The sequence below is a fragment of the Cupressus sempervirens genome, chromosome 3 (assembly GCF_028749045.1).
Source record: "Cupressus sempervirens isolate cs-2001-9-10 chromosome 3, ASM2874904v1, whole genome shotgun sequence".
NCBI lineage: Eukaryota > Viridiplantae > Streptophyta > Pinopsida > Cupressales > Cupressaceae > Cupressus > Cupressus sempervirens.
The window spans coordinates 856,970,052-856,983,809 of record NC_143120.1 but is presented as its reverse complement, the minus strand read 5'-3'; the positions used below and the strand labels follow the sequence as shown (position 1 = coordinate 856,983,809).

General features: G+C 34.7%; 1 protein-coding gene across 1 annotated transcript in view; it reads right to left on the bottom strand.

The window, feature by feature from the left end:
- LOC149569483 (Small GTP-binding protein) overlaps window positions 1–13,758 on the bottom strand; it is a 144,596-nt gene that overhangs the window by 59,235 nt on the left and 71,603 nt on the right. The window contains exons 5-6 of the mRNA XM_089822181.1: window positions 237–304; window positions 31–135 (exon numbers count right to left, since the gene is read on the bottom strand). Of these exons, the coding sequence (XP_089678307.1) occupies window positions 31–135; window positions 237–304 (173 nt within the window). The remainder of the gene's footprint in view (window positions 1–30; window positions 136–236; window positions 305–13,758) is intronic.

Here is a 13,758-nt window from a genome sequence, read left to right as displayed (position 1 = left end):
CAGGAAAAATATGTACTGTTTAGCACTTACTCACGGGGAAGAATTATAGTTGCCATTACAGTTGGTTCCCAGCATGTTTCCACATTTTTTCCAGGATTTGATGATAAGGAGGCAGGATTATGCACAGTCACCTTACTGAAGGATTGCTGAAAGTCAGATATCCAAAGGGAAATGTTTGAATTGTATATATTCTGTAAGAAACATTTACATCCAATGAAAATGGTTAATTTCACTACCTCCCGTCAACGTATTCAAATATATAGGGCACTGTAGGAGTCGTGGTAATGACTCTTGCTCCATGCTCCTGTATAGAAATGCACGTTGTTAACCTTAACAGTCACTAAGGCACTCTAAATCCAGTAAGAAACAATGTCTACATTACAGAGTTAATTTACAGTGATATTTTGTCAGGAAGACTCGGACCAAATATTACTACATAGAATCTGTGAAAAACTATCTAACTGAAAATGCACATCTCAAGGGGCCAGATGGATTACTTGTCAGATGGATATTGAGAGAATTTGTCTGTATCATTTCAATGCTTTCAATCTACTTGAAGCAATACACCCTCCCTATCAGTAAAATTCAGGAATTTCAACCCATATATAAGCTTTCTACTACCATACGGTATAATAAAATGACATTTGTATCCTCGTATCAAAAAACTTCTTTCAAAAGCATAGGTATTCTCCTCCTATTATCGGCGTGACTTTCACTAAGACCTGTGTGATTCCATCTCATAATCACAAGAAAACTCCACTTCAACAAACTCATCTACAACTGTTACATAAACATAAATCCCACTAAAAATTTACAATTAAGTCCCCTGACTTTAACAAAATTCTCAATCTATAACCTAATAAGAAGATGAATTTTAAGATTCTAATTCACTGGTTTTGCAATACAGAAACCAGCGTTTGTCATTATAGTTCTAAGGTTTTTATCGTTAAAGCTGTATTTCTACAAGTTTCAAGGATGAATGGGTATGGTTTCGGGGATGGCAAAAAAATCCCTGATTTTGGGGATGACCAGTAGACAGTCATTAAATATTACATTCTCATATTTATGTTAAAAGAAGATGAATGGCATTTAACTAACTAATATCAATAACTTGATACAGATTCCAAGATTGAAAGTTGAATGGTATTGTCACTTCTCACAATATGTTATTCAATTAATGACTAAAATGTGTAAACTCAAAACTGTAAATACCAATGTGCTGGAGTAAAAGACAAATTTGAGATACAAATGATTAATCTGATGCCCATTATTTTTTAATACATAAGTTGAGATTATATTAATGATCAAATAAGGATTACATTGCCGGCAATGCAAAGTTTCAAACTAAAGCTAAAGCACCCAACCTAGGAAAACCCAAAAGCTCAGGCAAGCATAGATCCCCAAAGCCAATTCAAATCTTCACAAAGGTGATAACAAAACCAGAGATGGAACTGAACAGCAACCAGAGAAAGACCAGATGCCAAAAAAAAAGGGCCACACTGTTTCATAAAGAACAAAAATTCTACCCATACCAGACAAGGGAGGTTTTGTATCCAAAGGTCGGATGCCAACAAAGGATTTTCAGTGAGAACTAGAAGTGGCCAATCCAGCCATGAGGATAATTTGCAGCTCCAATCCAACGCCATTTAATTAATGAGTAGAAAACTTCTCATTCTGGTTATCATAAATGATTAAAAACCATCGAACGAGTTGATGCCTTCAGCCATTTATAATTATACCTCACCACCCCTCCCCCACATGCAAACAATAGTCCTATTCATTACGTCATCTCCAATCCCTCTACAGCTAGATTAGCTAAATGATCAGCATCAGTATTTGCTTCCAAATATACATGATCGGCAATAAAAGATTTGAAGCTCCTCATAATCTGATACCCATTTTAATATTACAAATGTTGTTTATTTTTTTTGTCTTTGAAGTTTTCTCTTGACGATCTTATGTGTCAAATTAAGGGGCACCTTCCCTTTCCAAGTATGCTTGAGGGCCATCGTGAAATTCACTAGGCTGTACTAACTACTAACAATAGTTTTTTGCATTCCTTGTCAACAATATAGCATTTGTGCTTGCTAATTATGACACCCAAATCGAAACAATGGTGAATAATCTGACTCACTTAGAGCGAATCCAGATTTATTCATATGGCATAGTACACATTGAGAAAACTGAGATTTTTAGCTCCAGAAGGTTTCTGTGCATTTCCTCTGCCAAAAACTGTGTGCTCGCCACCATGAAGATTATGACATCTAGGCAAGTTGTTTACTCCATGAACCAATCTCTTGGCAGTCTTATGTGTCAAATTAAGGGGCCACCTTCCCTTTCTAGGTATGCTTGAGTGGCATCCTGAAATTCACTAGGCTATACTAACTATTAACAATAGTTTTTTGCATTCCTTGTCAACAATATAGCATTTGTGATTGCTAAATATGACACCCAAATCCGAACAATGGTGCATAATCTGACTCACTTAAAGAGAATCCAGATTTATTTTTATGTCATAGTATACATTGAGAAAACTGAGATTTTTACCTCCAGAAGGTTTCTGCACATTTCCTCTGCCAAAAACTGTGTGCTCGCCACCATTTAGATCCCTACATCTGGGCAAGTTGTATACTCCATGAACCAAAATCCTGGTCATTAGCTCATTAAAGCATAAAATTTTGACTTCTACTACTCAACATTCTCTGTGACATAAGACTTTGGTAGAGGCCCTCTAGTGTTGGATTTTTTTCACGCCAAACTCTTCCTACTATGCTTCTTCACACGACCAAGATTACCACAATAGTGTTGAGAGTTTTTTAGATTCTTGAAGTATCTTCGTTATTCTCTTGACCTTTCTTTAGAGGCCACTTTCCTTTGCCCTTATCCTTACTTCGAAAGGCCTGAAACAAACCCAATGTGTCATTGTTTCTGCCAAATGGTTTCTTCCATCTATCCTATTGCAAAAGACTGTTGCACAAATCTTTGAACTTAAAGTCGACATTGGTAGATGCGATGAATGTCTTAATGACATGTTCGCATAGCCATGGTATGCTTTTCAACATTATAACCACCATCCTCCAGCATTTGACCTATGGCTTGCAAGTTTCAATTGATTATGAATGCCTTTGATCTTTGCAAATGTTCCCGCTAGTGGGTCTTCCCATCCATCATGATTGAGAAAAGATTATTTTTTAGGAAGAAGCCCCTACCTTTATCCAATGTATCAGGCAAATCTCTCAGGGGTTTGCAATCTCCTTAGAGGTGTTGAATGTCGAAAAGCATCTCAATATAACAAATACCTAGATGAACACAATCATTTCTCTATCACAATCCTTAAATTTTTCCTAGCCTTTACCTATAACAATAGGGAAGGTATCCATACCAAGCACAATCTTATCAAAGCATTTGTACTTGAAGATTTTCAACATACGTTACTTCCATGTGATGTAATTCTTGCCAATAAAGCACTCACTACTTGCCTTCCAACATGATTTTGGATGATGAAGCCATCCCTCTCCCAGTTCGTAATTATAAAAAAGAATTAAGACCCCTACTTTTCACTCAACTTTCTACAAATAAAATATGGACAAAACTTGAATTTTTTGCAATCAAACACTTGGGCCAGCAAATAGAAATTCCTTGCCCTAGCTAAAACCAACCCTAGGTGCTAAAAAAATAGCACAAAACTCCACAATTTGATGGAATATCACCAACACATAGGTTCTAAATGGGTTTGAAACACAAGCCGCTCAAAAAATTCTACAATTTTGTCCAAAGAATTTCCAAAAATGTGCCAAAAAACCCATGATTTTTCAAAACAAAAATGCAAAAACCTGTGGCATATCAAAAACCAATGGTTCCAATCCGAAAATGAGTTAAATTACATTTGTAGATTTGTGGTAGGTAAAAAATAAAATAGCACCACCAAAAATGATACATGTTTTGCTATTGTAGTCGCAACTTCGCCCTTCTCACAAAATTGACTACAACCCATGAAGTTCAATAAACGGCTACAGTTTTAACCATTCATAAACTATGATTTTCAGAGGGAAAGGTCACATGCCTTTTGTAGAAAAAATAATGAACTTTTCAAACAAAAACAACTCACAATTTTGCACACAAAACCTGCAACTTGTTCCTGTACAAATTTATATGATTCCACACAGCACATGCAGTTCTATACAGCACTAAATTGGCAGGTTTTGTGTCACAAGCAAGCAAACATTCAGTGCTGACAGGAATTGTCCCACATGTTATGAGACCCCAAGGCTCAAGTCAGGCTCTAATACCATATTACTAAAAGTTGAACACAGAGAATGATTACCAAGATATTCCATATTAAACATGGAGTGAAAGTCTTCTCAAATAACAGATCATACAATTTATCCAAAAAGGATAAGATTCACAACTCATAAAGCAAAAGATGAGAACTTAACTAAAGAATTAGTATATTGAAATATTCAAAAAATGTATCTTAAAGACTCAATTGACCATTATAAATTAAATATTAGAACATTTGAATTCTTCTTCTTGATGTCCTTGACCTCGATCTTCTTATTGTAGTTGCAGATCTTTTCATCGTCGAGCAATCCTCTTTGTCTTCATCATTCCATATACCTTGGCTCAAAAGTAAAAGATGAAATTTGAAATTGCCTTAAATCAGATCTAGTTCACCTTTTGATTAACCTTCATTTGTCAGGGAATATTGGTCCTCGACTCTGATCTGCTTGAACTTGTCTCAGATTTGTACCTTATCTACTCTTATTCCAGCTTAATTCATTTTGGAATGATGTGCAAATGACAATCTTTCACCTGTTTGCTGAGATTTCTGGGTAGATTATGTTCCGGTTTTTTCCATCAACGGTTCGGATCACTCTGTGATCCATTATCAGGATGAGAGAGCTAAAGGAGAAAAGATATGGCGCTTCAAGTTAAGAATTCAATTGTTCATGACAGCTAACCTCATAATCATTTGATTCACATTTTAAACTTGCATTCCCTCCTTTTCAAATCATCCTGCATCCATTTTTGTCTTGGGAAATGTATCACATTCCTAAAAGAATCGACCCCTTCATGTATCCTTGAGCTGGAATCTCCTCCCCCGTGTTAGTTGGAATCTTCACTATCATGTTGCCTTTGAACTAGAATTTCCACCATCATGTTGCCTTGGAACTGGAATTTCCACTATCATGTTTGCCTTTGATTCCACTAACATGTTGCCATTAAACTAGAATTTCCACTATCATGTTGCCTTTGAATTGCAATTTCCACTATCACACTCCCTTTGAACTGTAAGTTCCTCTAACACATTGGCTTTGAATTGGAATTTCCAACACAATGTTGTCTTTGAATTGGACCATCCACTAACATGTTGCTTTAAAACTGGAACATCCATTATCATGTTACCTTTAAACAGAAATTTGCAAAGTCACGTTTCCTTCGTACAGGAATTTCCACTAAGGAATTTTCTTGGTGAGATTCAATTTGAAGTTAGATTTTTCTTGTGAAACTTAGAATTTCAATCTGGAATTTGGAATTTTAATTTTCTTTTTCTTTTTTTTTTAATAAATTCTTTATTATAGGTAACTTTCCTTTCTCGTCAAGGTCTTGAGTTTTCTTAATTTCTCACAATCAGCAGTTTCTGATTTTTGTGTTGATACCTTACCTTGACAACATTTTGCAAACATTACTTTGTGAAAATTTCACATTTCGACAAGGACTTCTACATTTCAATTGCATATTTCATAACTCAAAAATTGATTTTGAAAATAATAATAATCTCAATTTATGGAGGGACTGAAGGCAGATTTCGATCTAAAGGAAAACTTCCTGAAGGAGATCATCCTTGAACCAGGATTTTTCCATTACGATTCAATCCCTGGAAACTTTCTTCATTTTAAATCTCAGCATAGGAATTCCTCACTTGAGCACCTCTTCCTTGAGAGCTATGAGATAAAGAAACCCAAAAAAATGTTGCAAAACTAAAGACAACTTAGTAAAACACTAAGCTACTAGGCAAAAAAATAAGGGATCTGTAACATACATATTTTCTAGACTGAAAATGAATACTAAATTCTGAAATTAAAAGCAGTTAGGAAGGTAAATCGCATAACCATATTGCCAAAGTAATCATTATGTACAACTTAAAATCCTTTTTGTGTGAAAGCAACTGCTTTAATCTTTCATAACTGAAATAACTAACAACCGATTACTATAACAGCTCAAGAGAAAAACTAAGTCATTTCCATATGTTCCATGAATTATATACTAATTATGAGAAATGAACTTCCAAGATAAAATCCAGAAAAGAAAACATACAAAATCCAGCTGAGGTATCTGAAGATGATGTGCAAGCCTTGGTTTTCTAGTACGAGGAGAAGCATTGACTTAGGCTTAACCTTCCAACCACAGACCTTATTAATCCCCACACAATCTTTTAACAAGGCCCTCCCTACCTCAGGGTTGAGCTTGGGGCACCTTAGTCCAGCCATCCGAGCATACTGGTGTTTAGAATGTTCGCTCAGTAATAGGCGGGCATGCTTGATTAACTAGCACCACCGACATCTAATGATCAATAATAGGCAAGCATGACTCTAAATGACCTTGGCCAAGGATTTAGATGGGTTTCTAGTACTCGATCACCACCATTCAACTTGACAATAGGGTACAAAATGGAAAAACATGAGCTTACTTGGATGTGTTATCAATTTTATTTTGATTTCAGATATTAAGGTTTTGATTATGTTTCTTTCCCTTGTAGAGTTTTCCTCCTCTTCACCCCCTTTCATTGGCTACTCCAGCCAGCATGAGTCCTTGGAGAAAGTAACTCTCATTTGTGAATAAATACCTAGATTTCTATCCATGGGTGGTTAAACTGTGAGTACTATCTTGAGCAATGATAAATTCAATTCTTACAATATCAGGACCATAGAGCAGAATTCATAGCTGATGTAAGATGCAGATGAACACAGACCTCAAGCATTTATGCATCTAGAAACTTTGCCTTTATTTGAAAACAACAACATTCAAAGAACTCGAGAATCAAAAAAGACAGGAGTACTAACTTAGACACAAAGTGGTGTTTATATGTTATCATAAAACCCGATGCATTGTTACAGAGCATATCCTCGAGTGCATAGACGTAATTCATAGCATTGAAATCAGATTGCCATAGAGCATGCATATAGAACTATAAATGGTGCATAATACATAATCATATAAATCCAATGTATTAATAGAGAGTGCACTATTGGGTGCATGGACATAGAATTCATAACCTGGTAGGTGTTTCCTTGATAGTTCAGTTGATGCTCCAACCTCACGGCTTGGAACAACTCTTGTTGTGGTATGACAGGGGTGCGAAATGAGAAAAAGCCAACGTCTGAATACAAAAAAATATATTGAGAAGAAGTAAGGGGGTCCTCCAACAGTCATGCCATGATGTATATATATAATATCCCTATGACTCAATGAGCCACAGCCTTTCTTTGCTCGCTCAAGGTAACAGTTACAAGATCATCAATTTCAACCTACTGAGATTTTAAAAGAAACAATAGAAAGGTATTGCCAAGTGTAGTTGATCGTCTCACATGGAGAAACTATAAGTTGAATTATTAAAAGATTATTTATTTTAAATCATATATATATATATATATATATATATATATATGCATGTATATGTATTTGTTATTTTTAATAGATTTCATCATGTTCTTATTATTTCGAAGATTGCACCTATTTAAAATATGCATACCTATATACAAGCGCAATTTGGAGAATTAAGATTTATTTAACCTCATATCCTCTTGATATATACCCATGTATATATTTATACATATACTAATAGGGATGAACTCTAGATACTATTTTAATATCATGGTGGCATCATACATTTATATAGATATATGTGTATATATATATAGGTGATGATGAAAGAAAAATGGAGACACCATCACAAAACAACAAAAGCAAATTTTCTGAACATGAATTTTGTTAATGATAGTTATAAATTTATTTATTTTTTATGTTTGTGCAAGTAGCTCATAATTGTCTAGTTGTGTACTCTATTGAGAAGTCGCTAAATCCTTATCAGGTTAGTTAGCAGTCATACCTAGTGATTGACAAATGGACTACAATAGTACCCCATCACTTGAATCTTGTCTAGCAATGCTTTCTCCCCTTCATCTGCTCTCGCAACCACCCGTGCAACATTTCCACAATAATAACAAGTTCTTCCATTTTAAATCAATATTAGATTATAACACAAATAATTATAACAATAGCTAACTACCATCATCAATTAACAAGTAAATATAACAAGCAACGGCTAACTGCCATTATTAATAAGCAATTATACATAATCACTGTTAACAACCAAGTTCACATTGTTGGTTCCCAAAACCGCAGATTGGAATCCTACGAGCCTTGCCAACTCGATGTTGGGATATCCAACCGATTATGGCCAACTTGACAGAACTGAATAGTGTAGTCCAAATTCCCTGCACTTCTAGCTCTACAAGGCCAAGGCAGGTGCACCTGATCGTGGACAACCCTTAGATCCAAGATGCTTAAAGCAAATTGATTAGAATTTGAATGAAAGCTCCTAAATGGCAAGAATTGTAGAAAACTTTGAACTTGCATGAAAATGCGAAAATTGCTTAAATTATGAATTGAAAATAAAATGAATGATTATATTCTAAACATGAATTTTGTAAATGATAGTTATAAATTTCTTTTTTTTTAAATGTTTGTGCAAGTAGCTCATGATTGTCCAGTGGTGTACTCTATTGAGAAGTTGCTAAATCCTTATCAGGTTAGTTAGAGGTCATACCTAGTGATTGACAAATGGACTACAATAGTACCCCATCGCTTGAATCTCGTTTAGCAACGCTTTCTCCCCTTCCTCTGCTCTTGCAACCACCCGTGCAACATTTCCACAATAATAACAAGTTCTTCCATTTTAAATCAATATTAGAATATAACACAAATAATTATAACAATGGCTAACTGCCATCATCAATTAACAAGTAAATATAACAAGCAACGGCTAACTACCATTATCAATAAGCAATTATACATAATCGTTGTTAACAACCAAGTTCACATTGTTGGTTCCCAAAACCGCAAATTGGAATCCTATGAGCCTTGCCAACTCGATGTTGGGATATCCAACCGATTATGGCCAACTTGACAGAACCGAATAGTGTAGTCTGAATTCCCTGCACTTCTAGCTCTACAAGGCCAAGGCGGGTGCACCTGATCCTAGACAACCACTTAGATCCAAGATGCTTAAAGCAAATTGATTAGAATTTGAATGAAAACTCCCTAAATGGAAAGCATTGTAGAAAACTTTGAACTTGCATGAAAATGCAAAAATTGCTTAAATTATGAATTGAAAATAAAATGAATGATTATATGAATATTTTTTAAAATAAAAATAAATATGGATTAATGCAACAAATGAATATATTAATTCTTCAAAGGAATGAAGTGAAACAATTGCCAGCATATGGATTATGAATCAAGAGTAATATAAAGATCAATACTTAATTAAATGGGTAAACAAAGTCAATATTATAAGTTGAAACGTACAACTTTATCAAGTTCAATGTACTTAAACTATAAACAAATTAATAATCCAAACGCGATGGATCAATTATACAAACGCAATTTTAAACTAGTCTAGATTGCATTTTAACTCTTGTGATACGAAGACAAACTAGACATAAATATGGAAACATTTAAATATTTCACAATATCTATGTTTATCAAGTTTAAAATGTAATAATGATCCAGTCCACTTATCCAAATATTAAAATATTTATAGAAATTAATAAAATATTTTTAACGGACACAACTTAATAATAATTGAAACTCTAATGCAAATAAATAAAATAGATACGCTTACAGATTATGCCAGAAATAAAAATTGCACTAGAGACACTCCTTACGGATGATCCATCCAATGCGGTTTGACTCCAAAATCAACAATTTCATTTCTTCACCAATGAGAAAATAATATATCAAGTATGCAAATAATAACTTGTGCAAAAAATTTGGGAATCGTATATGAATATGACTTGTCTTATATTTATACATAATGAAAAGGCATGAGTGTGAACAATTGTGCCTTTTAACTACTCATAGTTATAACTAAACAAAAGAATTATAATCAAAACTCTGTAATCGTATAGTTACTTTATTATCATTAAGATTATAATATTGAGGATAACAAATCGACAAACCTCAAAATGTTATAAGATGCTACAAGATGGATGCACTACTTGGAAGACTCAACACGTCATCTGACTTTTGCTCCACCACGACTTTGCTGACTTTTTTTCTCATAAATGTAGCTCTCTTAATTAATAATTAATTTTGTCTTCCGCTCAACATTGTTCGCATTTTGCATTCCATTTTGAACAAAAATTCTCCCTCCTGCATGCATTCTCCAAACCTGCAAAGGACATAAAGCATCATCAAATATTTACTCTTACATTCATTGGAGTCAATATTAGGTGTTATATGACTCGAATCTCTTGTAGTTTCTCCAACGCATGAGGAAAGTGTTTACCGTATGGGGTAAATAGTTTAATGCATACAGATAATAGACAAGAACATGTAACACAGTAGTACTCCTTTTATTATTCGTATATATGTCAAAGAGATTACATAGTGCTTCCAATGATGATTACAACCATGATCCAAAGTTGTACATATACCACTCTGAAGAACATTCCCGAAGGGGCCCGTCAGCTACATGTCGGCTACATAACAATTACCGATTACATGCTAATCTACCTGTTGGCTATTTTATAATTTTACTGACAACAGAAAGAAATGACAAAAGGTAATTCGGTTGTCTCTGAATTATGTTGTCTTCATACTTGTCACTCCTCAACGACTCCCTATACACCTTATTTCATTGTATCTCATCACTGATATTGCCAACAATTATCAATCCTTTATCAAACTTATCAAGCTTGCAAGTATCCTCTGATTATTTCCTTAGAATTCACAAGGTGTCATCTCCATTGATTTGTGTGACTTTATCTATGTATAACCATTGTCATTTTATTTCAAACTGCTTGGTCGGGTCCTTCATATACGCACATATATCCAAGACTTTATAACACGCTATCTATTGCGATAAATTCCAGATCATCATCTTCATTCCAATTACAAATTCCTAACTTACTAGCGGTATATTTGTTCCTTGTTTGCATAGCCAATATATTCTCTTGACTCGCACAAATATTTGTTTCCATTTTTTTGGTATATATTTTCATTGAAGATTGCTTTGACTCTTCCTGATGTCTTCTTTATGCAACCTTTGATCACTGAACTAACCGTCGGTGCCTCTAAATATGCTTGTTTCCAATATGGTGCCCAACATAGATCCATATTTCATATATCTATTTCCAATCTTGCCATCTACGCTCCATCCAGCTGTATTTAGTCATCTCTGCATGATTGAGAATTCATCATTACTCATCTAGAACATTTGGATTGAAGTATCTCTTATTGCTCGACCCAACAACTTCCTTCTTTAATAGCATGAATATTTTATTGTTGTCTATTGATTTTCTCTAATATAGAATTATGCAAAATGTTCCCGTCTCATAATGTTTTTATCTGTCATTGTCATATCTTCAACTAGCTTTGAATATACCCGTCTTTTCTAGCATATTCGATACCATGAGTGATTTTTGACTATCGCTGACTGGATTTGACCCTTCTCTCTTATATATTGTCTTATCTTTATATCCATCATTGTAGGCTCTCAATCCTTCTAAATTTGGCGGACAGTAAGTTTGATATGTCGTATGGTCTGATTAAATGTTGGTCAACACATACTATAAGGAGGAGGCCAGGCATGGACCCTAATTTTATGTCATTGCCCGTGAGTCCACATTTTGCATGTTCACAAAAATATAACAAATCGACTTTGATGGATGCCCATGTTATGTATCTTCATTAAGTAATTCTAGATACCCATCGATTTGAGACAACATTACCTAACCTTTCCAATTTGTTCCTTTTGCAATCTACTCCAAGTATATTCTACCTCGATGCATCATGTTCCTTGCATGTGCAAATGGGAAGTTTTAGGCTCAGTTATGGATGTCTAAATATGAAGTTCTATAAACGATGTGCATAAAAATTATGAGAACGATGGCATGCTGATATATATCTGGTGTACTGTCAACTGTAAACTTTCACAGGTATCTTCAGATTTTCTTAAGCACTCTTGACCTTTGTCATCAATGATTGTCCTTTTCCAACTCTCCAACATCATAAATGGAGGTCTAGAATTTTGCAAAAAATAAGGCTCCATCATAGATGAAATAAGCAGTTAACTATAACTTCCCTTCTAGCGTGATTAATAGAAATGATGGTTTTAACTAATCATCTCAATGGCTATAATTTATTTTAATAAGTCAAAAAATTTGGGATGTAACATACCCTCCTTATATTTACATCATCCTCGATGAATATTCACAATAAAATTTAAATGTAGTATCTAAGCAAATAAAGTTTTAGCATTGTAAAAAGAAAGGAAATGATCAGGCTCCAATCCTGGAGAAAAGATGAGGGTATTTCTGAAAAATCCCATTATAGTTCTCCAAAGTAGCATTGTCTTCTGCATACAGGTCCCACTGGACCTTGCACTGGGTTATGTCTCAATTTTGTGAGTGAAGCTTACGTACCTCGACTATTCTAAGTGGTTCTATATCCACCACCCTGAGTCTCGTACCTACAATAAGTTCCAATCAATTATATGATCATGATGAGTGATGTGTTTCTTAAGATATGACACATGAAAAACATCATGCATCCTGGCAAGAGTCGAAGGTAATGCGATTTTGTAGGCTACTGGGTTCACGACTTCCAACACCTCAAAGGCTCCCACATACCTTGGGCTAACTTGGCATTCTTACCAAACTTGATAGTACTCTTTTGGAGTTTTACTTTTAATAGAACCTTTTCTCCTACTAAGAATTCTCTGGGTATCCTTTTTGCATCTGCATAACTTTTATGTCTATCATTTGCTTCATTCAATCTTTGACGGATTTGAATCACTTGTTCTTCCATCTCCTTGAGCATTTCGGGTCCGATAATAATTATGTCCTTGACATGGTTTCAACTTACAGGGGTTCTGCATTTGCAACCATATAGGGCCTCAAAGGGTGTCATCTTAATGGTGGATTGATAGGAATTATTATAAGAAAATTCCACCATGGTTAGATACATTTCCCATTGGTATTACCGATCTATACAATAAACTCTTAGATCTTCCAAAACCTAGTTTACTCTATCTATTTGACTATCAAACTCGAGATGGTAAGCAGAGCTAATATTTAACTTAGTCCCTAAGGCCAAGAATAGTGTTTGCCAAGATCTGGAGGTTATTCTGTCATCCCTACCTGAGATAATTTTCTTTGAGACTCCATGAAGTTTAAAAATCTCTCTCATGAATTTGTGAGCAATTTCTGGTGCTCCATTGGTTAGGTTACTAGGTATGAAATGAGCCACCTTGGTTAGTCTATCGACCACTACTAGAATGGTGTTGTGTTTACTTCGAGTAATGGGTAGTCCATGTATGAAATCCATGGTAATTATCTGTCACTTCCATTTTGGTACTTCATTTGGGTATAGAAGACAAGCTGGATAGTGGTGTTCTGCCTTGACTCTCTGGTATTCTAGACATCCTGCTACATAATCTGTTATTTTTCTTTCCATCCCTTTCCAAAAGTA